At 39.1% G+C, this 27,099-nt stretch overlaps 1 protein-coding gene across 1 annotated transcript; it reads left to right on the forward strand.

Moving 5' to 3' along the window:
- Positions 1-129: 129 nt before the first annotated feature.
- On the forward strand, positions 130-27,099 carry DNAJB11 (DnaJ heat shock protein family (Hsp40) member B11). The gene is made up of 10 exons (XM_051991821.1): positions 130-256; positions 3,685-3,841; positions 13,144-13,241; positions 14,345-14,477; positions 16,386-16,528; positions 23,281-23,363; positions 24,232-24,289; positions 25,063-25,174; positions 25,535-25,694; positions 26,657-27,099. The coding sequence occupies exons 1-10, from the start codon at positions 189-191 to the stop codon at positions 26,719-26,721; spliced, it is 1,077 nt and encodes a 358-aa protein (XP_051847781.1). The 5' UTR covers positions 130-188; the 3' UTR covers positions 26,722-27,099.

Consider the following 27,099-nt stretch of genomic DNA (forward strand, 5'->3'; position numbering starts at 1 on the left):
CGGTCCGTCCCTCACGGGAACGCGAGCTAGGCGTTGAAGTGTCCGTCGGTGATTGGCCGCAACGCCGGCACGCGCTGATTTCCTGTGCTTTGATTGGCTCGGAGCTGTGCCGGCCCCGCCTCCCGCGGGGAGCGGGGACTCCCGGGATAGGGGAAGAAGGTGCGGGTTGTCGCTGAGGAGACTTGACCATGGCCCCGCACAGGCTGGGCGGCTTGTGCCTCCTGCTGCTCTACATGCTCGGAGCCGTAATGGCGGGGTGAGGAGAACGGGGCCTCGGCGGGAGATCGCGAGGAGGCGGGGGAGAAAAATCGGGGAGACTGAGGGGGTAAAGGAGGATAGCGTTGCCGGTGATGGGGTGATGGGGGAGGGGACGAGGGGGCTGAACACCGAGGAGGGCAGGACTCCCCACGATGGGGAGGGTGTCTGGGGGAGCAGAAGGCTGGGGCGGGAGGGCTGGCGCTCTCTGTGGTGGGGGACTGCCTGGGCGGGGGGTTGAGGACCGAGGGGGGCAGGGCTACCTGTGATGGAGGGGTGATAGGGGAGGGGCTGAGGGGGCCGTATCAGGAGGAAGTACAGGGCTGGGCTCTGGATCCTGGAAGGAGAGGGATGGAGGGACTGGTGGGGGAGAATTCAGCCTGTCAGGGCAGGTGGCTGGGGAGTCTGCTGTAGCTGATGGTCGAAGAGGGGTGCCATGGGAGGGACAGCGGGGCTCTCCTGAGAAGGGCTCAGCATCAGGCACCTGTGGAGGAAGGGTCTGGAGAAAGCTGGCCAGGGGCGTTCAGATGGGGTCGGGGCAGGTTTGTTTGGCTTGGTCCCAGAGGGTGCCCTCGGAGCCGGCCGATAGAGGTGGCGGAGTGGCAGCGGGAGCCTCGAGGAAAGGGGGAGACCAGAAGCCAATAGTGGGGATTCTCCGCAGGGGCCTGGGCCGCCTCGGGAGGACTCCGCGGCCCGATGTGTGTGCCTGGCCTTTGGGGGCCGCCAACCCCTGGCCGCGGCTCCGGGCCAGCTCGAGCGGGCAAAGATGGGGACCCGAGGCCGAGGCCTGCTCGGCTTTATGGAGGCCGCGGAGGGGCAGAGGAGCCGCTGCCGCCCCTTTCTCCTCCGGCCTCGATGGCCTTTTAAAGGGCTGAGGGAGGTCTCAGCGAGATTGTAGTGTCGGGTGCTGCCCGGGTCCAGCGGGAGACCTGCGTCCGGTCCTTCGTTCCCTCATTTATCGGGTGGGCTGGTCCGGAGGCTGCCTGAGTTCCCTGGCCCCTAGTGAACCTCCAAAATGGGGACGATGAGGCGTCTGAGGAAGGCTATTCAGTTCCAGAAGCCGTAGGCAGCTCTTGCTCGGATCCCAGATACCGCTGGACTCCCCCAGCCCTTGGAAAAAGTCCCCACATTGTCGAAAGTGCTCTGCGCTCCCTAGAGCCTCTGCTCCCAGGGACTTGCCGTTCTCTGGGGAATAAAACCTGTGGAGAGAAGGCAAACAGGTTAATTGGAGGAAGATGACAATACATGAAAAGCTAGAGGCTGGGAGAGGCTTCTGCTAGGAGTTGGTCTCCCAGCGCCTTCAAAGTCCCTAACGCTACTTGCCTTTATATATAAATTATTGACCTATCTTAAAGTTTTTGAGCGTCATTGACATATTGTAGAGGTCTAGCTAAAATCTGTTTCTTGTACTTTCTGTCAGTCCCACTTACTGTGGTTAATATATCAACTACCTGCTGCCTCGTAATTGAATTTTTTGAAGTGTAACTGCCAAAATCCCCTTCCGGAAAAACATATGCTTTATCTCAAACCATTTTTATTAACATGCCCCGCTCAGACTTAAAATGGGATTAAGATTTGGGTTAGTTATAATAATATTTTTGATTTTTATAGTTCTTGTAACTGAAAACTTTAAAATATTTTTTACAAATTTTGAGATAGGTTACTCATTAATAATATTTTAAACACTTTTGTGGATATTTTACATTCTTGAGACTCATTCAGTTCTTTTACCTAAAGTCTAATGAGAAAGAGAGCCTCCTATAGAATGCCTAAATTCCAAGGGTTCTGGGGGTACAGCACTATGATCTACCCTATGATCTACCCTTATGCCTTCATCCCTGCTTTTCCAGTGTCATTGTCACCTGCAGCTGTCAAAAAAGGCCTTACTCACCCCTGGAAGATTCAGAATACCTTGTACTAAGAGAGGAAATGATTCTAGGAGGAAGAACTTTTTTTCATGAACTTTGTCCCAGAGTATCTCTCATCCCCAGAAGTAAAGTCACTGTGACTTTAAGAGTTATTCTTTCCTGAAGCCTTAGACTGTTGGAGACTTTTTACCCATTCTTGTGAATTGCCTTTAATCCAGTAGGAATAAGTTAAATCATACCTTTTTATAAAGATCTATATAAAGAGTCTTTCAAAACCTGTATAAAGATCCTTTTCTCACAAGGCAGGAACTATTAATCTCATTTTATAGATAAAGTTTAAATGGTCCAAATCTCCTGCAGCCCACACACAGACTTAGAAAACCACAAATTAATGTTACTTTTACAGTATTGTATTTTCATTTACTTTCTCAAACATTTCCCAGTTACATTTCAATCTGGTTCTGGGTGGCACTGGGGAGTTTTGTGGGCTATTTGCAGTGACACTTCTAGTTTATATGACTTTTCCAAGGTCATATAACTAATCGGTGTTAGAGCTATTGAACCCAAGGTTCCCTTCACTGAATCTAGAACATACTGAATTAACTTGTTGTAGACTGACCGTGCCAACAATCCTATTCCTTTTTTTGGTACTCTATTTGAGGGGTGTGATGAGACTATGGTGTTTTTTTCCCCTTAAACAAGAACATAAAAAAATCATAAATTCAAAAGAATGTTGTTCCTTTCACAGTAGTCAAGTCACCTTGGAAAACTCCATTTGCATTCCATTGCTCAAAATTGTTTTGCATTTTCTCTGTAGGAATTGCTTTCAGAGCCTGCTACATGTTCTTTGAAACACCCTCAGTGAGGTAAATTGTTATCCTTGGAGGATGGATTTGATTTTTGGAAATAGCCAAAAGTCATTCTGGGCCAAACATGGTAATAAGTTGGATGGTTATCTTGGGTAATACTGGTTTTGGATTTTAAAAAGAAGAAGAAGAAAAAAAAGCATAGCTATAAAACACTTGATTTTCTTGTGTAGTCCCCCATGAAGGTAATTCCCAAGGAGAATTTCTAAGTAGCATTTGAGTAAAAGTAGAATTCAGGGGCTCAGTAGTAGTAGTGAAAATAACACTAATGATGTGTCATGTAGTGTTTTATTTTACATTTTTATTTGATCTCACAACCACCACCAAAGGTAAATAGTATAACTGATCCCCATTTTATAGATGTGGAAACTGGGGCACAGAAAGGTAAAGTGAGCTAGTAAGTGTAGAGCTGGAATTTAGACACAGAGCTTCTGACTCCATTTCCATTGTTCTCTCCAAATGTGTAGCCTCTCAAGGAGACTACTTTGAAGGAGGCAGTGTTCATTTGTATGTGTGAGTTCCGGTTTCCTAAAAATTAAATCTTATAGTCACATTTTTCCCCTATATTCTTTTGAGTTTTCTGAGTTGTTGTCTTCTCTATTACTCAACCATAAACCTGAGATAGAGCTTGGGGGGAGGGTATTTTCCACAAAATAGTCTAAAACTCTTATAACCAAGTGATTTCTTCTCCCCAGGAGAGATTTCTATAAGATCCTCGGGGTGCCCCGCAGTGCATCTGTAAAAGATATTAAAAAGGCATATCGGAAACTGGCCCTCCAACTTCATCCTGACCGGAACCCTGATGACCCACGAGCACAAGAGAAGTTCCAAGATCTAGGAGCTGCCTATGAGGTCAGTCAAGAAAGTGCAGGTGCCACAGGTGTGAGTAGGCCCCCAAAGCTCTTCAGAAGCCCATCTGGCACTGAGAGAGGTGCTTAGGGAGCTTCCGTTTTTAAGTAGATTAGGTTGAAATGTAAGAAGGACTTAATGCTAAGTTATATGTGATCACCATACCCATCTTCCTAGATGCATTTTTTCCCTTCATTTCCTTTGGAAAAATAAAGGTGAAGAAATGAATGAGACCAGGTACACATCTTTGGGGAGCTGAACTAGAAAGCATGGCAACATCTCTGACTTACTTTTACTCCAGTGAAGGTATAATGCTGCATCATGTTGTGGTCACTACCCTCAGGGATCCTTCTAGCAAAATGGTCCAGGTAGAAACTAAGTCTTCTTAAAGACCCAAGACCTAAGAAGAACCAAGTCATGGAGTTATAATCCTCGATTCTCTTTCCTCCCTTCCTTTTGCTAGAAAGGAAGGAATGGAAAACAAACATGAAAACTAACCTTAGTGGTAGAAGATGCTTGAAGGGGAAGATGTTGGCAGCTACCAGTCTTTTTGGTGCTTATGCTTCTTTGTAGCTTAAGAGAGGGTTCTTTTACTGTGTAAAAGCATACCCCAGCTAAGCAAACATCTTCTCAAGCTTCAGATAATGGTTTGTTCCTCAATGAAGCTCAAGGCAGATCAGGTTCCTTTAACATCACTTTCTTTAACTTGGCTGACCCGTCCAGCGGGCCATCAAAGTGCGGGTCCCAAGACTGGAATTTGTCTGTAAGGCTATGCCTGAAACGTAATGGGGTTAGAAATGAGGAGGGAGACCAGTTGGGGTGAAACAAAGTCTCAGTTTAATGAGTGAAGAGGGTCTAGTTAAATACATTTCTGAATGGGGGGTAGCAAAGTAAAGAATGTCACACCAGATGTGTGGCAGACATCCTGGAGCCTAATTGTTATCTTGCACCTGGGCTGATAGGGCCAATTTTCTGGGACACACATCATCTTGTCTCAGGAGTTTAGGGTGTATAGTTTGTTTACGATAAGGTTGTAGCTTCAGAATTTATGTGCAGGCGATTATATTCTTCTTTAGCTCTTTGATTCCAAGGACATGGTCTCTGGCATGTCCCCCAAGGACATGGTCTCTGGCACTTGGCAACCCAGTTTATTTAAATCATCTTAAGTGCAACATTTAGGGGTTCAAATCCTGGTCTTGCCCTCTGCCGGCTGTGTGTGACCCTGGGCACGTCACTTTGGTACCCAAATTGTTGGACAAGAGGCTTTCCAAGGTTTCTTCCACCTGTTAAAGTCCTGTAATCTCCTTATTGCACATAGAAAATTATATGTTATCTGTTAAATTAAATAAGCACTTCTGCCCTGCTCTACAACCCTGCTTACCTTACCTCAAGTCTAGAAATCAGATGAATATCTTTTTGCAAAAATTCCAAACAAGCTGACAATAAGCCTTTCTTAGGATGATAATTTAACATTTATACAGTTTACACCTTTTTCTCCAGTCCCGTTAAGTTACCAGTGTTACTGATGCACAGTTTGCCACATTTCCTCCAATTCGTTACATGACTTCTTTGTTCCTAGGAAAGTAGAGAGGATCCTGTTTAAGAAGGTGCTGCTAAATGATCAGCAACTTTAGGGCAGTACAGCTGGATAGTTCTGGGCAAAGGGATTCTCTGTAAATAGATCATTCCTTGAATCATAGGGTTTTAGAGCTAGCAGAGATTTTTAAATATCCCTTATTTTTCAACCCTCTCCTTTTACAACTAAGAAAACTTGTTGAAATATAAGTAATTACCCTTGACATCATCAGCTATAAGATTTGATCTAGTTTAATTCTGTGTCCTCATCTCCTAAATTTAGTCAATTTTATATTGATTATTCCCCTAGTCCAAGCTATATCTCATTATCATTTTAATAATCTCATGTCTGACCCTTATTAAAATTATTAGACATTTTTTTCTCTTGAAGATCTTCTTGATCCTTAACGTCTCTGTTCCCAGAGTAAACACTGATATTCTTTAATTGCAATCTTCTGGACTAGATACATCATCTTGCACTAGGTGCATTTAGTTTTTGAAATTCTGCTTATCAAAACTTGTTTTCCATTCTCTTTCTATTATATTTTATTCAGCCATGATTCTTGTTCATTCTTAGTTCACAAGACAAAATATTATAGAGTCCAAGTAATTGAATATTGAACACTTGAGCATATCCTTGCCTAATCTTAGATGTGCCACAAGCAATAGTAATTTTTTACCTTACCTTTTTACTTGAGATAAGGAAGTCCATAATAGTCCCATATATTCAGTATTGTTATTGATGCAAAATAAAACAATATCTTCATGACTCATTTGCCTCTAGTATTCATAGGCCAGATATATACTTATTCACTTGTGAAATGAGGGACTTAGCCTAAAAAATAGTTCCCTTTTTAGGAATGCCCTTTGCTTCACCTCTATTATGTTATAACTTTTTAGATCTAGAAGGCCTTCAGTGCCCTTCAAATGAAAACCCCTCATTTTTGGATGTGGTAACTGAGTACAGAGAGTTTAGCAGCAGGCCTAGTGTCACACAACTAGTCAGTGTCAGTAGCAGGACTTAAATCCAGGTCTTCTTGACTCCAAGACTAATCATGTTAGGCAGTCTTTAAGCCTCTTAATTTTAGACAGTAACTTGATGAATTTAGGAAACATAGATTGAAAACTCAAGGCGTAAGTTAAAGAAACTGAGACCACCTAAGGCTTAAGCAGGCAACATGATAATACTTTGGTTAGCAGGTTTCTGGATGTTTTTTGATCTCTGCATGGGTTAGCTCATCCACTAAGTAAGAACCATAACAGAAAAACAGAGGGAAAGGAAGGGAAATAAATGTCTGTAGGCACAAATTCCCTGTAATCAGAATAGCAAGACGGTCATTGGGGTGTGGTGGGGAGGGAAGATGTCACCATTTTGCAGATAGGAGGAAGCTAGGGGAGAGGGAGGGAAAGCTTGCCCCGGGTCACCGGCTGGGTAGCAGCACAGCCTGCTGTCCAGGTCCAGGCCCAGCTCAGAAATGCTGTGATTCTCTTAATGGAACCAAAAAGAAGGACAAAAACATCCTGTAATTTAGTACTCGCTTGTTTATTGAGATGGGATCAGTGATAACATTTTATTAAGTTGAGTATTTGTGGTTTGGTTGCCTAGCCTGTAAAGAAACTATTTCCTCTTTTTCTTTCCATATTAATAGTAATAAAGAGTTTGTAAGACTCATTATTGTGAGGTAACATGACTTTCAAATTTGGAAAACTTGGATAGATGGTCTATCAATGGCTATACAAGTGGCCAGAGTCAGGAAGGCCTGAGTTTAAGTTCTTGCAGTGTAACCATGCTCAGATCAATTCCCCTCTAACTCCATGCCCCCAACCCCTCTGTAAGTCACAGAGTGCTTAGCAAGCTACATCAGTAGAAGTACTTTCCTTTTTGGAAATTCACTCGTAAATCCATGTCCCAAGAAGCTGAGTATTAGCCAGCAAAAAGTTAAAAAAAAAAAAACCAGGAATGGAGTCGTAACAGTAACACTGTCCTGACCATAATAGTAAGTGGTAGTGGGTGTCCAGTTCTGGCTCTAATAAAGCTGAGTGATCAGGTCCCTTTACCTCTTCCCCTGTCAAATGAGAACGATTGGTCTGGCCCTAATAATTTGAAAGCCTTGTAGAGAGAGAAATGCTGGTGCTGTGTTCACTTCATTGTATAAACAAGAGCACAGAACGTAAACTCAGAGGTAAAACTAGTAATAAAATAGATTGCATCAGTTCTCCAAAGGCTTTAGAGTTTTACTACTCTCTGCAATTGTCTAGATCCCAGCTTGTTTGTGACTTCATTAGCTGCTATGGCCAGAATGCTCTATGGGTGGCAGGCCCCCCTCCTCATCCCACCTTAGGTGATGAGCTCTCTCACTTTAGGATGGCAACCAAATAACATGGCCATCCTGAGCCCCTTCTCCTGGCCCTTCTGGTATGGTAGGAACCACTTTTTCTATTTCTCCTGGATTCAGCTCACATTCCATAAGCCTTGCATTGAAGTGGAATTTTAGTAGAGATTGCCTCATAGACTAATCATGAAAAACAACTCTGTAAGTGCTACAGCTGCCGGCAGATTTCCTTTTGCTTCTGGTGGTTTGGGCTGGCATCTTGTGCTTTTCCTCCCTCAGGATGCTTATGGTCTTCATGTATTCCTCTGAAAGTCTGCACAATATTTACAGTTGTTGCCATGTTCCTCTCTTTTCCATCTCACTCCACTTCTTTCAGATGCATAAAACAGCCTACCATTGTATCTTCCTTCACTTCTGCTGTTAGTTTTTCCCTTTATTCTTGGGCCATTGAAAGAAAAGATTGGGCATAGTTTTCCCTTTTAATCTGCTATTTGGTAGTAATTAATTATATTAAATTGAGAAGATTGTATAACATGTTTCAGCAACATTTGTAATTAAAAAGCAAATACTTAGCAAGAATAGGAAAAAATTTCAGGAGTTTATGGAACCATCAGAGGATTAATTCTAGCTAATATTTATAAAAACCTCATATTTCAATATGTTTCATATCCATTATCTCATATAAGTAGATAGGTAAGTGTACTAAAAAAATTGGAAGACGATTTCTGTGGCTTCTGAGGCAGGCTTCTGAGGGGTTTCAGTGGAAGACCCTGAACCACAGTCATCCAGAATGAAAAGCGAGAGTTCTTTAGGCACTGCAGCTGTAGAACGAAAGCCCTCACTAACGAGAGCTCTTGCCTAAAGTGAGAAAGCACAATAATATCCAGAAGGGGAACTAAAATCCTGCCTCCAATGTGTGAAGGACTGAGTAGAGGGTGACACTGTGAGCCTTGGTGACCTCCACCGTGATGGGGAAGTTAGGAAAAGGGAAGGGATTGAGGGGGAAAGTAATTTTATTCTGCCTCAATGATTCAGTTGTTGGAGGGAAAGTACTATATTTTCTGTCTCATTCTCTATCTGGCTTCTTTGACCATTCTGATTCACTTTTCCTCAGGTGATCATTGGTAGTGTATGTTCCATTTTTCTGGCTTTGCTTTTTTTTTTTTTAACTTTTCATTCTTTGATAAAGGTCTTTCCAGTTGCTTTGTATTCCTCATACTTGTCTATTTTAAGTGTTTAATTAATTAATCTGTTCCACTGCATTCCCATTTCTCAGTTTTTCTAACCATTTTCCTGTTGTTCAACAATTAAGTTGGTTTTTTGTTTGTTTTGGGTTTTTGTTTTATTTTGTTTTTGCAATTTACATATTGCTATTTTGAACTTTTTTTTTTAACAGACCACTCTAAAAAATCCTAAACACTGACAAGTATATTCCTAACAATTGAATTATTAAAACAGGTTTCATCCTCTACTTCTCTCTCTCTCCATATCTAATTAGTTGCTCAGTTCTGTCATTTCTAAATTCACAGCATCTTTGTTTTATGCCTTCTTTTCTCTGACATGACACCAGGCTGGTCCAGGCTCTTACCACCACCTACCTGGACTGTTGATGTATCATGCTGGTTGGCCTTCTTTCTTCAAGTTTTTACTTATTCTAGTCTATCCTCTCTTAAATTGTGAAATTGAAATGCAGATTTGGGGCTGTCCCTCTTCTTCCTCCCATTTGTGCAATTCCAATAATTGCCTATTGTCTTCAGGATCAAATATAAAATCTCATATTGGTTTTCAAAAGCCCTTCATAAACTTGCCCCGCCTTTCCAGTCTTCTTTCTCTCTTATGTACTCTGCAGTCTAGAAATATAGATCTTGCTGTTCCTCACACTAGACACTCCAGCTTCTAATTCCAAATATTTTCATTTGCTGTTCCAAATATTTGGAACTCTGTCTTTGGTCCCAGCTAAAAATCTCACCTTCTGCAAGAAACCTTTCCCTTGATTGTTCTTATTGCTAGTGCCTTCCCTCTCTTTTATTATCACCTATTTATTTTGTCTATGCCTTTTTCATAATTGTTGTTTGTGTGTTATCTCCCCATTAGACTGTGAGCTCCTAGAGACTGGGTACCTCCCTCTTTCCCTTTCTTTCTGTCTCTGGAGCTTATCACAGTGCCTAGCACATAGTTGGCATTTACTGAGTGTTTGGTGACTCATTGGCTGCTATATCCTACCAAAATGCTTTCCTGAAAGATTCTACAGGTGATTCTACCATGGCGCCACAATCTTGCCAATATTGAGTTTCATTATGATTACTTTTGCAAGTTTTTGAATGAGAAGTGATACCTTTATCATTGAAAAGTTATCATTGAAAACTCTTTGAATATTAGTGAGTTTGGTGTTTTTTAAGAGACTATTAATAATTTATGATTCCTATTTTGAAAATTTCTTATTCGTAGTCATCATGGATCATTTGTCCATTGTGATCTGAGAATTACTACACTTTTATTTTAACATCAAGTTTTTTGTTTGTTTTTGTCATATGCAGAACATGTCATCATATTATAATTTTAAGTGATTTGACATTGGTTTCAGCAACACAAATTATAACCCATTCATGCCTGTCCATTCTGTGCATCCTGAGGCCTCGTATAAGTTTGCCACAGCAGTTTACCCAGTATACTTGCTCGTATAAAGTTCCTAGAGTATAAAGAACCTTGCTCGTATTTTTCGGAAAATGTAATTATAATAGTGGAACATATGAGTTGTCCATCAATTATTTTTCACTCTCATCATGTGATTAACCCATTTTATTTTTCAGTCATACATTTTTTAAATAACATACTTCCTCCGGTCTTCCCAGTTTCTTATTCTATGTTGCAGCCTTCTTATGCCCACTATGCACATCTGCATGGTTCTTTGAGTGATACTAGTTTTAATTTTGTTGGAGATTGTTGTTATAAGACTTATTTGTTATAGTAACAATATAGCATATTGTTAAGGGTTTTTCCCCTTAAATCTTACATTAACTTTTCATTGCTACCATCCAAGAACACAAAGGATTGTTTTTTCTTCAGAGCTATTTCTAAGAGTTAAAGTCTGTTCTATACTTTGTCTGATTTTCTAGAAGTACCCCTTTTAGTCCATAAACTTTATTGGGTGTAGCCTATTTCAGATTTCAGGTACATGACATCTTTTATATCATGTGCATGAGGAATTGGGATCTAAACTGAATATTGTGGGTAGAAATCAAAGAGTCTTGGATTACTCACTTTGCCTGGGCTGGCTTTGGAAGTATCAACAGAAAAGAGCCTGGAAGGAATGACATTTATCAGTCATTTACTAGCTGTGTGAGCTAGTTTCTAGCTGTTTCTAAGGGCTTTTTTCTCAACCTCTATCTTTATGGTTAAAAATTTTGCTAGTTAACTCTTGCCATTCTTTTTAATCTCTAGGAACTTGGTTCTTTTCTGTTGGGTTCCTATTTTTTTAACTTAGCTGAAGCTATCACCCAAATGACCAAGCATCTCATTTATATAGCTGGAAGGAGGATTTTTATTTGTGGCTATATTTTTTAATACTCAAAAGATTCTGGTATTTTCTTTTTGTTTGAAGGCCCTCAGTTCAATTTACCTAGCATTATTAAATGTTTGGTATGTTTCAAGTACTATACTGGAACTGTGCATACAGATATAAAAAGAAAATGGCCCTGACCCCAGGGGAGCTGATAATTTTGTTGGGAAGAAACATGAAAGTAATTTGGTGGGAAAATAGGAGAGCACTAACACCTGAGAGAAAGGAGGGGAGCAAAGTGCCACTTCATTTAGGAGGGGGCACTTGAGCCAAAACTTGAGAGGAGTTAGGGATTCCAGCAGCCAGATTTTAAAAGATTTAAATATCAGAGCTGTTTGCATTTTAACCTAGTAACAATAAGGAGTCACTCCTACATGGGAATGACATGGTGAGACTTAAGGTTTAGGATTATTGATTTGACAGCTGGGTCAAGGATAAGTTGGAAATGGGAAATGGTGGAAGCAGAAAAACCGATAAGGAGGCTATTAGTAGTCCAAGTGAGAGTTAATAAGGCCCTAAATCAAGGTGCTTTGTGAATAGAGAGTAGATAGATGCAGGAGATAACTCTGGGGATAGAATCAATACTAGTTAGTATTTATATAGCATTTTAAGATTGGCAAAGCATTTTATACATTTTACAAGTGAGGGAGATGAAACAGAGAGAGGTTCAGTGACTCACACTGCTAGTAAATGTCTTAGTCAGATGTAAACTCAGATCATCCTGACTCCAGAACTAGGGTGCTATGCACTGTGCCACCCCACTGGCAGTAAAACTTGGCTGTTTTGTTTATGGAAAAGAAGGGAGTGGAAAGTAGGATTCCTTGTCCCTAAAGTTGCAAACCTGGATGACTTAAAAGATGCTGATACCCCTGGCAGAAATAAAGAGGTTAGTTTTAGAATGCTGAATCTGAGATTCCTTCCTATCTCATGGAGTTGTCCAATAGGCAGCCAGTGGGGGATTGGAGTACCAGAGAGAGGCCCAGCATTTGAGCATTTCTTAATCTGTTTCTAATGAGTGATAGAAACATACCATTGTTTAAAATATGAGCCATTACTGATAATTAGAATGTCATTAAAGTCATCCGAAAAGATAATTCCTTGCTAATTCTTTAAAATTGTAGGGGAAAAAAGACACCATAGCTTCCATTCTTTTTCTAGGATGTCAGAGACTTAAACTTTGTACTTTGAATTACAAAGTCATAGAACTGAACAGCCAGACATGACCTTGAAGGTTTTTAAGTCCAACTTACTTTATAGATGAGGAGACTGACTTACCCACAGCTATATACATTGTGAGCTGAAGAACCCAGGACAGAATGAAGGTCCTTGTGATCCACTGTTCTAGTGCTCCATCTATCCTTTGTTTGTTTGTTATTCTTGTTACCATTTAAATACATCACTCTTGTCAGCAGAAACTTTAAATGATTTATAGAATAGTCCTTGATCTGTTTTTGCTAAATGGTAAAGTTCTCTGTCGGCCTTCCATTTTCTAGGTAAAGTAAGTCTGACTTTGTTAGTAGTAAGAGAAGAAACTGGCTTCCTAGGAGCCTTAGTGTAAAGGAAGCTTAGTATGTGTGTGCTCTACTGGCAGGACCTTGAAAAGCTATGTAGAGGAAGTGAGCTCTAAGACAACCCATTCTACTGTCTCCTAAAATGTACATTAACCCTGCATCTAATTGGGGTTTCCCTAGATGGTTAGGTGAGTGATTTATTGTAGGACGAATATAAAAAGTTTAGATGAAGGTTTCTTTTTATCAGAAGTCTAGAAGTCAAATATCACTGTGGATCTATTAAAGGCCAGAAATTCAAACTCTCTGTTGTATGTCTTTTATCCTTAGGTGCTATCAGATGAGGAAAAACGAAAGCAGTACGATGCTTATGGTGAGGAGGGATTGAAAGATGGTCATCAGAGCTCCCATGGGGATATCTTCTCACAGTAAGAAATTTACCTGTTTACAAATCATCCTCCTTGTAAAAATTAATCACTGGGAAATAATTTTCACTCTTAGCTTTTAGACTGTGTTCTTTCTTTAAAAAATCAACTTTATAAAGTAGAGAGGGAAAGTCTACCTACAAAAACCAATCACTTCTTCCTCCACCCCTACTCTCATCCCATGCTATACCTATCAGAAGTATGGGGGCAATGATTATAGCCAGTAGTGGACAGTAGAGACATATTCTAGTATTTACTACTGTCTTCTCAGCGGTTTGGATGTGTGAAGGGCTGAGCAACACACCACTTCTATTGAGCAATTGAAATATCATGTTTCATGACAAGATTTTAGTATCTTCTTTTTAATCTCTGAAAACTGCAATGTAAGCTAATATCACCTAAGAAGACTAGAGAGATTCACCTTAATATGGAGCACCAGGTCTAACTTTTGACTAAGGGAGGCTGACTGTCAAATTGAGAGCTTCTTAAGATCTACAGTGGCTCTGGGCACCTAAAAGTGGCACCAGCTATCTCTATGGGTTTTAACTTTGAAAGATAATACTGAAGGATTTGTGTGCATGTGTTTAATCCAAAATGATGCCTTTGTTAAGATATTTGTTATGTTTGCTTATAGATTTGCTTTTTAAAGGCTCCATTTCAGTGGAATTATCTTTAAGATTTTGGCTCCTAATCACATAACAGGAAAATGTGACATTCACAAAATTCAGTCACCTCAGAGTGAGGTGACTTACCATGAAGGATAAAAAGTTTATTACCATCTTAAAGACATCATGTGTTTTTATCTGGAATTACAGATCTAACCTTTGTCAGTAAAAAACTTTTGCTAATCCTCTTTAATTTCATCGCCTCCTTTTTGAAATTATCTGTAATTTATTCCATATATAGATTTCTTTGCATAGAGTTGTTTGCATGTTGTATCTCCCATTAGATTGTTAAAGCAGGAATTATGTTTTGCCTGTCTTTGTATCTCCAGCAATTATGACTTCTGGCACGTAGTAAGTATTTAATAAGTGCTTTTTGATTGACTATAGTTGGTCTGAACTTGGATTTTCCTCTTATCCTAATGATTCCATAATTCCTTACAGTTTCTTTGGAGATTTTGGCTTCATGTTTGGAGGAAGCCCACGCCAGCAGGACAGGAACATTCCAAGAGGAAATGACATTGTTGTGGACCTGGAAGTCACTTTAGAAGAAGTATATTCAGGAAATTTTGTGGAAGTGAGTTGAAAAGAATGGTTATACATAGAGGCTTCAGGATTTGCTAATGGGACTAAGAAAGGTTCTTGAATGCTTTCTTGTTCTTATGCCTTTCTTAAGGAAAAAATCTTGTGGATTAAGAGAAACCTTGATCGGCACATCAGATATCTGTTATACTTATGAGGAGAAAGAGCTATTAAACCATTATTCTGGTAATAAGGATAGACAGCTCTTTCAGATAACTAACTGGGTGACTAGACTCTGTAACAGCCTTGAGAAACAGGAGTTCCTTATGATGCCCTTTAGGTTTGGGAAGAGGCCTGTCATCAAACAGTAAAAGACCTTACTAAGTATTTATTAAGTGGGTAGACCTTAATGAATATAGAAAAATCAAATCCTACTTTAGGAAAGTGTGTGACTTAAAAGGTCATATTCTCAGTCTTTTTAGAAAGGAATTAAGTTTCTTAGAACAATTATACTTTTTCATAAACCTACGGTTTCACTTGTTGGGGCTACTTGCAAATAGTCTCTCCAAACACTTAGGGCATCATTTTTGCCTGAACTTTTTGCCTTTCACTTGAATATTAAAATTTTTTTTAACTTAATAAGAATAAAGTTCTTCACATAAACTCATGACTACATCTTTGAAGGGATTTGAACATATGGTTACACTCCATTTTCAAAGAAATGGACCTTTTATTCTTACAGATTAAAAGTTTGGGTCTGGAGATTATGAGGAGGAAAAAATCCCACGTCCAAAGGTCTAAAACAAGGAAGTCATTTCATAAGAATAACCTTGAGCTTAGGTCGTAGGTGTGACTGTGTTAGCTTTCTGACAATTGTCAGTGCTGTCCAGGAGGGAGCGAACACATCCTCATGCCAACTTCTTTTCATAGTGATCCAGATTTTAATGGGCTTTCATATCCTTGATCTAATTATGGCTTCCTAATTCTATCTAGTAGGCAGCCTTGTTTATAGATGAGGAAATGGAGGCTCTGAGAAGTTCTACTTTGTTGAGGTTATTTACCCAGCCAGGGCAGAATCAGCCCTGGAAATTAAGACTTTTTATTTCTACTCCATGTTTTTTTGACATACTAGTTCCCTTCGTATCTCTGCAGCTTAAAATTATAGCTAGTAAATGAGTGTGAACTGTTTGCATTTTTTGTTTTTCTTTCCAGGTTATTTTTACCTTCTGAATCCAGTTCTTGTGCAACAAGAGAACTGTATGGTTCTGCACACATATATTGTATCGAAGATATACTATAACATATTTAACATGTATAAAACTGACTGCCATCTAGGGGAGGGGATGGAGGAAGGGAAGGAAAAAGTCAGAACAGAAGTGAGTGCAAAGGATAATGTAAAAAATTACCCAGGTATGGATTCTGTCAATAAAAAGTTATAATAATAATAATAGAAAAAAATATATAGCTAGTAATGTAATTACAATCTTTTTCAAATTCTCTTTCTTCCCTCACACTTTTAGAGTTGTGATATTTGAGTCTGGTTTATTTCATTTATGATTCAAAATGATTGATAAAAGTTCTGAGGACTTAAGTTTTGTAGAGAACTATCATGGTAGGAACTGGGGTTAGGATTAAGTAGTACAGTGGATGTAGTACTGAGCTTGGAACAGAAAGACCTAAGTTCAAATCCACTTTCAGACAGTCTTAATTAATAAGCCATTGACCTTTGCTTGCCTCAGTTACTTAATTGTGAAATGGGAATAACAAAGCACCTCCTTCCCAGGGTTATTGTGAGAATCAAATGAGATAGTCTTTGCCTGACACAGAGTAGGTGCTTATTTCCTTGGATAAATCACTGAAGCAGCTAACTGTTCTTTTATTTGGTTTGTGAAACCCCGGAGCAGTGGGCTGAAACAGGGTGTTTGAAGATCTGCCTGACCCCTTCTTTGTCTTCCTTTTGTAGGTGGTTAGAAATAAACCTGTGGCCCGGCAGGCACCTGGCAAACGGAAATGCAATTGCCGACAAGAGATGAGGACAACACAGCTGGGCCCAGGGCGCTTCCAGATGACTCAGGAAGTGGTCTGCGATGAATGTCCCAATGTCAAGTAAGAGCTGGTGGGCTTAGCCATTGATTTCACTTTGAATTTCTGTTTATTATACTTTTGGTTTTTACCCCATCTTCATCCTAGAATCAATCCCTGTTCCCTAAGAGTCATTCTTTGTAACAAATTTTAAAAGAAAGATTTAAAAAAACAAACAACTAATCAACATATCCCAAGTCTGAAAATGAAGGCAATATTTCTCACTGATAGTCCCAAGTGAGTAAAAGAGGGGAGGGATACAATTCTCAGATCTCTTCTTTGGGGACTTGATCATTGTCAATGAATCACCAAACATTTGTTAAGTGCTTACTATATACCAGACACTGTGCTAAATATTTGGTATTGCACAAAAAGCAAAATCATGGTCTCTGCCCTTAAGGAGTTCACATACACCTACCTATATATACACACATATATAGCTTGTGAGTAGATCTTTGGAGAAGATGGCCGAGTCTTGAAGGAAGCCAGAAAACAGAATTGAGGAAGGAGAGCTTTCCAGGATTAGGGGAGAACCAATGGAAGTGTACTGAGTTTAGAGCTGGACACTTTATAAGAGACCTTCAAGAAAACCAGTGTTGTTGGAGCCCAGGGAAGGTCAAAGGGAGTGTCCAAAAACTAGAAAGAAGGTCAGGAAGGAAGAGGCCGGGTTGTGAAAGACTAAAGACAAACAGATGTTTTTGCCTTTCATCTAGGGGAGCCTCTGGAATTTGTGGTAAGGTTGACATGATCAAATTGGTACTTTAGGAAGGTCATATTGACAGCTGAGTGTACAGTAGATTGGCATGGGGAAGGAATTTGAGGTAGGGAGACCAACCAAAGTGGGGAAAGGGGAACCTAGACAAGAGATTTGAAGCCATAAACAATAGGACTTGCAACAGATTGAGATTGTGGAAAAAGAATGAGAGGAGAGGAGAGGATAACTGAATTTATAATTATGACTTAGGCTTATATTTTCCTCCATTTATCTCTAATATCGTGCTCTCAATATCTCAGTTGTCTCTAATATTGTGCCCTTTCCCCTCAGATCTTTATTCACTTATTTTAGTTTAATTTATTTTAAGGTAACTCTCTTGCCATGGCTTTTTTTTTTTTTTAAATCTACAGACTCTCTTCTCCTCCTTTTGGAGTTTGACTTCACTTATTAATTCCTTCTTCCTTTTATCTAGTTATCTAATTCTTCTCCTCTTTTTATTTATTCTCAGTTAAGTAGTCAAGTAAGCTCTTCTTTCCTCTCTTCCACTTCAACTTGTTTTGTTTATTATTTTAAATTTCATTTTCTCTACCTTTTTCTAAATAAGGATTTATTTCCCTCATTCTCTTGATTAATTTTTTCCCTTTCTGTCTATTCTAGACTTGAATTTTTTGATTCATGGCTTTCATATGTATTTATTCTTTCTTAAATCTTTACATTTCTTATAGAATTTTAGCTTCTTAGTTACTTTTTTTGTGTTCCCTTTTATACTTTCTGTTTTCACCTTATACATTTTGCCCCTAGATCCCCCTTTTCTGTTGTGCTTCACTCTTAGAAGAACCAATTCCACCTTAGAAGAAGAAAAGATAAGAAGTATGTAGAAGTGGTAGATAATATTTTTCATCACTACCCTTTGTCCTCGTTATGTTCTTCTCTTTTTCCATTTGCCATGAAATCTCTTTAAATCCATGCCCTTCATCTCTTCTGGCTGTCACTTGCTCCCAGAAACTCTGACTTCCCTTCTTCTGAGACATAGGAACGGTTCTTGCAGATTGTATCCACTTTAAGATCTTGTTTTCTCATTACAGAATATTTCTTTTCCTTCGAGGAAGTATTCTTCAGGAAACCCTCCACTGAAACAAGATTTTCCTCTTATTTCAATCCTTCCATTTTTTTTTTTCCTCATCCATTCTCTTGTAGGTCCTCTTCTTCCTGAGAGACTACAGGTGTTATTTTTCTTTTCATTCTCAGCTTTTCAATTGATTAAGGTACATTACATATTCTCCTCTATCTTCTAAAATCCCTCTTGCCCTTGTATTCTGCAATTTTGTGTGTGTGTCTCTCTCTCTTCACACACACACACACACACACACCATTGATTCACTTGTAGGCATGGCATTGTGAGGTTTAGTCCCATGATGTTTCAGGTATTTTCCTCTCTCATCTCTTCTGTCTCACTTATGCTTTCATCTTTTTTTTCCTTATGTAACTTTAGAAGGAAATCTTGGGCTGTTGATTTTAGCAGCTGTATTTGTATTTCTGTTGTCTGTGGAGTTTGAATTTTTTTTCAGATTTTGTTTTGTTTGTAGGAATGCTTTGAATATCTTTTTTTCATCGAACAGCTATCTTATTTTTTATGGTTAGGTTTAGGTTTTCAGGATATGTCAGCACAGGTTGTGTATTAAGTTCGCTTACTCTTCTGAATACATTCCATTCCCTCCTGCAATTTCTGATAGGTTTAGAATAGTTTTGTGTTAATAGAATTTCCTTTCCTTTCTATTTGAAGGTCTTTTCCCTAGTCATTTGCTGAATTTATTTGTAATTGGAATTATTAAATCTAATTATCTTATGTCTTAGAATTTGCAACTTAGATTTATTTTCCCCTGGAGAGAACCGTGGATTCCTTCAGTTGGCACTTTATTTAGAAGGTCTGGGCAATTATCTTGTAATAAATATATTACAAATATATTACGTAACAATAATAAGCATATTACATTATGATGTTAAGATTTTTTGATATGTTTCTCTGGGAGACCTATAATTCTTTAATTATCCCTATATATTCTTATCAAGATTAATATGTTTTACTTGTATGAAGAACATGTCATCTTCTAACATTATTGCTTTTTTTTTTTTTCCTTTTAGATTATCCTTTACTTTTGTGTACTTGCATTTTCATTCAGTCATTCTTTTCTTTCTTTGGTGAAATTTGCCACCATAGAGTCAAAATTTTGTATTCTGCCAATTATTTCTGGTGCACAGCCATACATTCTATTTTTAAAATTCTTGTTTTTCTTTTAAAGCATCTTTTCTTGGGAATCCATGGTGTTCTCTGCCTTACACCTCAGGTGTTGATTCACTCCTTTGTCTTATAGTATTTAATTAAAGCTGTAATAGGTTTGTTTTGCACATTTGTAGGTCATAGTATTTTCTATTATAAATATTTTCCTTGTTGGTATATACTAAAAATCATTCTCCCCACCCACTCACCCCCATTTCAGGTCTTTATTAAATGCAGCCATTTTTTTTCCCCTTATATTCCTCTATTCTCTCTCTGACTCTTCCCCCTTGATGGTGGTTTCTTTGGAAGCTGGACTTCAAATATTATCTCAGCATCCTGCTGGCAGAGTTTACATTTCCTGTCCCAGGTGATTTCTGGGAAGACAAAATTGGCCCCAGCTGAATACCCATCCCCTTTCACTTAGGCTGGTATCTTGCTCCTGTTCCTTCTGCAGTATGATTGCAGTACAGAGTGCTGCCAGCATTGTAGTACTGGCCAGAGCAAGCAGTTGGGTTAATTTGTACATCCCTGCCAAAGATTGGATCGCCAGTGGGTGAGAGAATGCTGAATGAGCAAGTTAGAGATTTGCCTCTTCACCTGTTAATTCATCAGATTTTTATCTCATTCCGATTCTTTATGTCAGGGCTTTTTAAAACTTTTTCTACTTGGTGACTTTTTTTTGCCTGAGAGATTTTTACACGACCCCAGCTATATAGGTGTATAAAATAGGTATACAAATCAAACATTTACTGATAATAAATCATAATTTGTGACCTTCCAATATTTATTTTAGAAGACCCATATGGGGTCTAAAATCAGTTTTAAGAAGCTGATTCTTAGAGCACAGAGACAATTGAAATTGCTTTATCTTTTGAATATAATTCCTATTTTGGAAAGGTTTTGAAAGAGGTCATGAGAATCAGAGAAATCGTCTGAGATTCCAACTTGTTGGTTCTGTAACCCAGAAATTTCAAGTAACCAATTTTGTTAATGTGTTTTAATTTCTGCTTGATCATGTTTATAGTACAAATTTGCTTTAGCCAGAAGTATGGACTACAATGTGTTACAGACAGTTTTTATTTATTATCAGTGCTTGAAGGAACCTTGTAGATCTTGTTTTCAATTTGACTTCTGAGCAGTTATTCAGACTGATGAGTCTTTACTTAGCTGATAGGGATTGTACTTCTGAGGGTCAATGATTTCTTTACCTTATTCTTTTAGAAAATGTAATAGGTCTAGTTCTTTACAAAAGAGTGTTATGGAATTATAAAAAAAAAATTCCTCATCAGTCCAGCTCTCCATCGTGATTCTTGAAAACATGGTATCATTGATATGAATATTTCTTCCATCAGTATAGATTTTTTTTTCTTCCTGTTTGGTTCTTATCCATGTTCTCGAAAAAATCTTTTATTACAGAGGATCTGCTTAGCATACCCTGGAGGATTTCCTCTTAATTCTTGTATTTTGTGGGTACCAGTACAGCATTCAGATTGTTGTCTGTTTCCTCTATTAAGGGATTAGCTTAACTTCTTTTTCTATCATATATTTCCTTCCATAATGTCATCATTGAAAGTGAACTGCATCCCATTGAGCCCATTGAGTTAGCTGCATCTTAGTTTTCCTCATTCTATTGGGGAATGTCTAAACAAACTGTGTTACATGAATGCCATGGCATATTATTGCCGTGAAAGAAACAGTGAGTGAAAAAAATTCTGAGAAGCTCGAGAAGTCTTCAGTTTAAACTGGGACAAAATGCAATAAAAACCTGAAAATCAATATCCATAATGACAGCACTGTAGATAGGAAAAAAAGAATTAGATGCTGGGTAATAATCTGCTTTGACTAAGAGATAATGGGAAGTAATGTACTTCATCTCTTGACAGAAGTTGGGAAGATTCTGAGTGTGGTTAGTGCATATATCATCTGACATGATTACTGGTTTGGGTTTTGCTGGACTGCTAGGAATCTTTCTTTTTTTTTAAATTTAATCTTGGTTATAAAGTTTTTTTTTTTTTTTTAGCTACGTGGGGAAAGAAGAGAGAGAGGTCTTTGTTCTGAGGAGCGCTTTGGGATCTTGTAAAACTGCATGTAGTTTCCCAAATATGGTCCTGCTCACTCTCCCTTTTGCTCAGTTCTGGGTACTGCTCATGGTGTCCATTTTGTGGGCACCTCCCATGTGTATGCTAACTTATTAGACTGGTCATGTAGCTGAATGTATATAGTTTTAAATTCAACTCATTTTTTTTCTGCATGGATTTGTTAAGCCATTTGAGCAATTCTCTTGTCTCTTTAAGGAGTTCCTTTAATTTTCTGGGCTTAATCCTATCAGTGAGTGCAACTGTCATTAATTATGTCATTTGCAGATTACCATTTTATAAATTTGCTGTTACTTTATACACAGTACATTTTACTTTGCATCAGCTCATAGAAGTCCTGCCAGGTTTTTCTGAGAACATCCTGCTCATTATTTCTTACAGTATAATAGTATTCCTTCTTAATTACGTACCACAATTTATTTAGCCATTCTCCAACTGATGGGCACCTTCTCAATTTCCAGTTCTTAGCCCCAGGAAAGAGCTACAAATAGAGCCTTTTCCTTTTTGTTTTTCTTTTTTGGCTTTTTTTCTGAGGGAAACTGGGAAGAGCTCAGGCAACTTCCTGCTTTCTCTCTACCTTCTTGGCCCTGCCCTTTTTTTTTTTTTTTTTTTTTTTTTTTTTTTGGCTAAGCAATTGGGATTAAGTGACTTATCCAAGGTCACACAGCTAGGAAGTGTTAAGTGTCTGAGGCCAGATTTGAACTCAGGTCCTCCTGACTTTAGAGCTGGTGTTCTATCCACTGCACCACCTAGCTTCTCTCTCTCTCTCCCCTCCACCTCCCCACCCCACCCCACCCCTTTTTTATCTCTTAGGATACAAAACTAGTATTGGTATTGAGTCAAAGGACCCACCCATTTTTTTCTTATTTTTATCAGCGATAGCTTTGTTATGTTTAGGTCATTCTCATAAAAAAGAAAAAAAGTACTTGGGCTGGTTGTTATTGAGGTCCTCTATCACCTTCTCTGAGTATTGTGATAATTTTTTACATTCCTTTTGTATCTTCATCTCCCCAAGACATCTTATAAAATGACTCCGTAAGGCTATTAAGATTGTATTTTCTTTAGCTCAGATTTCCTTAGTGGCTGCTTGGTCTGGTCAAGCACATCTTTCTGCTATCTTCAGTGTTATTTCTTCTCAAGGGGTTGTCATGAGACTCAACTGAGATAATATTTGTAAAGCTTTTGTAAATCTGAAAACAGCACATAATTGTCAATTATCATGTCCTCATGTGGTAGAAGATTGGGGCTGAGGTGTTTGCCTGAATTGGAAGGCTCCACTGGCATCGATGAGCAAAATTGATTATTCTAGAAAGGAAGAGTAATCTGTTTCAGGAAACAGTATGGAGGTTTCAGAAAAATTAATTGTTTTCAATTGTTTGAATGAGTGAGATGGAATAGTTTGTATCAGCTTGATACAGTTTTTTGAGAGGCTAGTAATGGAGGTGGTGTAATAATAGAAATAGAAGATGTAGGTGAGGGGTGGCTTCTTGGCATAGTGGTGTATATTTTGGGAGCTTTCTCTCTGGATATGAGTTCACAGGCACATGTGCCCAAGTTTGCTGAGCAAGATTCAGAAATTGTGCTTCTCTCTGATAGAGACGCTCCAGCTAGTCTAGTTACGAACTACCAAGCTCTTCCCTATTTGGTCAGTCGTCTTTGTAATTTTTAAAATTTTTTTCCATTTCAGATTGGTGAATGAAGAACGAACTCTGGAAGTAGAAATAGAGCCAGGGGTGAGAGATAGCATGGAGTATCCCTTCATTGGAGAAGGTGAAACATTAATGTGCTTATAAACCCTTTGCTCACTTCAACCCAAATAGTCATAGCTACTTTGAGCCATAATCTAGATATTTATCCTTTTAGTGTAATGAACAAAAAGAGTCCTTGTGTATCATCAAAGAATTTTTGTATTTAGAGCATGGTAAATATATTTAACATTTGTTTTTAAAACTTTGAGTTCCATATTCTTTCCCTTCCTTCCTTCCCTCAACCCGTGTTGAGAGTATTCTCTTGTACATGTTTAACATATATTGGATTATTTGATGTCTAGGGGAGAGAGAAAAATTTGGAATACAAGGTTTTGTGAGGGTAAATGTTGAAAACTATCTTTCCATATATTTTGAAACTACAAAGCTATTGATCTTAATTCAATATATTTCACTCAGTAATTCAATATAAGTTATATATGTATAATCATGCAAAAATTTCCATGATAGCCATGTTGTTTTAAAAAAAAAAAAACAAATCCAAAAAGAAAAAATTCTAATTAGCATAGTTTTAAAAGATGTAAAGCCACAATTGATATCACTACAATCTTGCTTTTGAATCACACTTTTAGTGTTAATTTAGTTAAATGAAAAACCCCAAAAGGAACAGTGTATTTATAATAACATTTATACTTTACCTGTCAGTGAATTACTTTTCAAACTCTTTAGGAAATTGGTAAATTATTCAGTAATTTGCTTAGCACCATCAGCATATGTATTCTAAGTTTCCAGGTTTAATGTGCCCAGGTGGCTCCAGCTAGCTTTTCAACATACTTCTTGGATACTAGGTGGTACTTGTACAGAAGCTGTCTTCTGCCAGATGCTTTGCAATTGCTTAGATTGTGACATTAATGAACAACTTCCTGATTTAGGTGAGCCACATGTGGATGGGGAGCCGGGAGATTTGCGTTTCCGGATCAAAGTTCTTAAGTAAGTGTTGTGATCTCAAACTAAAGTTTTCTTTCTTCCAGAGTAGATTCAGGATGCAGAGGCCAAGCCCCTGCCTTTCCTGAGAATTCAGCACACCCGTGTTGTGATTTTATTCTTTAACCTCATTGGTAATACCTTGAATCAGACATTTTAGAAGTAAATAAGTAAATGAGGATCGAACCAGATAAATAAATCACTGTTCTTTGTTCTTGGGGGTGGGGGGAGGGAGTTAAAAATACATGTGTGTGTAGTCTAGTTTAGAAATTACAATTTGTACATAAAAAATTAAAGGGGGAACAACAAGTTCTGGAGTATAGGCGACATTAATGCAATGGGATATTATAATGCAGCAGAGATTAGCGAAGTGGAAAATTAGGAACAATTCAGGAAAATGTCTTTGTGAAATAATATAAATGGAATCAAAGCAAAACCAAAAGAATGGAATCCATAGTAAGATCACACAAGGCAAAATGATTGGAGATAAATGGACAGCACTAATTCAGCACATTGAAATATTTGATGTCCATTGGGTAAGTTCCCAATGAAACCTTTTACTGGGAAAAGGGGGATTCCACAGAAAAAAACTTATCTAAGACAAAGGTAAACTTGGATCAAAGGACCTTTGGAAGTAAGATTGTTTCTTACCTTAAATGAGAAGCATTTCCTGATTCCATATTAATGTTCCTCCTCCTATTCCAAGGAAGGGATTGTAACTCAAACTAAAGCCCGAACACTTCTTGGAAGCCCCGTCTCTGATCTCCTTTGCTCTGCAGGCACCCTTTGTTTGAAAGGCGCGGAGATGATTTGTATACAAATGTGACAATCTCCCTGGTGGAGTCACTGATAGGTTTTGAGATGGATATCCAGCACCTGGACGGCCACAAGGTAAGGCCACCTGCTTTGGGGGCTGCCCCCTCCCACAGCCTTAATGCTGCTGAATTCACCACCTAAAAAGAGCCAACTATCGGAAAGCCATTACTCTGTGGCCTTGTCTAATGCTCCGTGATAGGATGAGCTAGCTAATCCATAACTAAGATGGCTTACGGTCAGAGATAGCAGCTGCTGAGTGCTCATGTTTTTCTCTTCAGTCTGGAGACATTCTCTTTTTGATTTACCTCCACATGGTGATTTTTCCCTGTCTGAAACGGGGGTATTGAGCAGGAACTGGCTGGGGTCTGCATGTGGCTACAGCAGGGTATTCTCAGACAGTCGTCCCATCTTCTCATGGCCCCTCTTGTTTTTTAGGTTCATGTTGCCCGGGATAAGATCACCAGGCCAGGAGCCAAACTATGGAAAAAAGGAGAAGGGCTGCCCAGCTTTGACAACAACAACATCAGGGGCTCTCTCATAATCACCTTTGATGTTGAATTTCCAAAGGAGCAGTTTACAGAGCATCAGAGAGAAGGTCTGTGCCCCCCACATTCAGTCTGTGTCTGTTGGGGCCATGTTGGCTTTAAGCAACTTTTGACGTCTAGAGAGATGAGCCCTTAGAGGAGGACCCGGGGTGGGAAGCTGGCCTTGGCTTTTTTTAATGCTTGGCCTCATGCTTATGAGGAATTGATTTCCCTTTCAGTTTGTTCTTCTTCTGGAAAATAAACATATATAAGTTACACTAAGATGTGGTATGAGGGAGCTGCTTCAAGAAGAGTAGAAAAATGAGCTCTTTTTTTGTGGAGGCAATTCAAAATTAAGGTCACACAGTAAAGATGAGGACAAGTCCTCCTGACTTCAGGGCCAGTGCTCTGTCCACTGCATCACCAGCTGCCTCCTTTTCTTGTGTATTAATGAAGCTTTAGAGCTGGGGAAAAGGTCAGAACCAGGGAGAAGAAAATCCATGATCCGTCCTTTGTGCCTGTGTGTGACAAAGTCATTGCTTTGAATGGTCAGTGAGGAGCTAATTGTACAGAAACTACTCAGACAAGAAGGAAGGGGAGGGAATAAAGGCAGGAATGGAGAATAATGGAAGGCAGGAAACGGGATAGCAGGTAAGTAAACAGGCCTCTATCCAAAGGTACCCTCTTTTTCAGAATTTCTCTGTCTCTCTCCATCTCCCTATCTCTCCTGTCCTTCAGAGGTATACCCACACTGACTGCTTGTCAGCCGCTGTGTCACTTAGCCACCGAAGGGGAGCTAGGCTTGTCCTTTACTGTTAAACCAAGTGCTTTCCCTGCCCATTCTAATGATTCTTGGTCTTTTTCTTTCCAAGAGTTTGACATGTGTTGGGCTTGGTCCAGTAACTGCGACACAGAAATAGCACTGAGATGTCCTTGTTTCTTGTCCTGGCAAGTGAGCGAAAGCTTACATCAGAGTGCCAGGAGTGCACGCTTTGCACTAATCAAATCATTCCTTGTTTTTTCTTGCCCTCAGGTATCAAACAGCTGCTGGAGCAAGAATCAGTGCAAAAGATCTACAATGGACTGCAAGGATATTAAGTGGATAAAATTGGACATTGTTTAACATGATAAATGGATCAGAGATATTTATTATCTGCAGGTGTGCTTTTTGTAAAAGACATACAAGATTTTGTTTTCTAATGACCTTCATGGAGTGAATGAGAAAGTTTGCATTTGTCCATTTACAACCAGAAAAGGAGTATGGAGACTGACCGAAAAATTAACCCTTACCTCTCCTTTTGAGGAGCCAATTCCTGGTGCTCTTTGCAGAGTTCTGGAACCCGAAACAATAATGGCAGGTGGCACTTCCCAAGTGAAGGAAAAGCATCTCCAGAATGAGGGGTGGTGGTTAACTCTTTCACTCTCAGAGTATCAAGTGGAGAGGTCTGTTTTTAAATACATTTGGTTGTTACTTTT

Source organism: Antechinus flavipes, chromosome 4 (assembly GCF_016432865.1).
Source record: "Antechinus flavipes isolate AdamAnt ecotype Samford, QLD, Australia chromosome 4, AdamAnt_v2, whole genome shotgun sequence".
In the NCBI taxonomy this organism is placed as follows: Eukaryota; Metazoa; Chordata; class Mammalia; order Dasyuromorphia; family Dasyuridae; genus Antechinus; species Antechinus flavipes.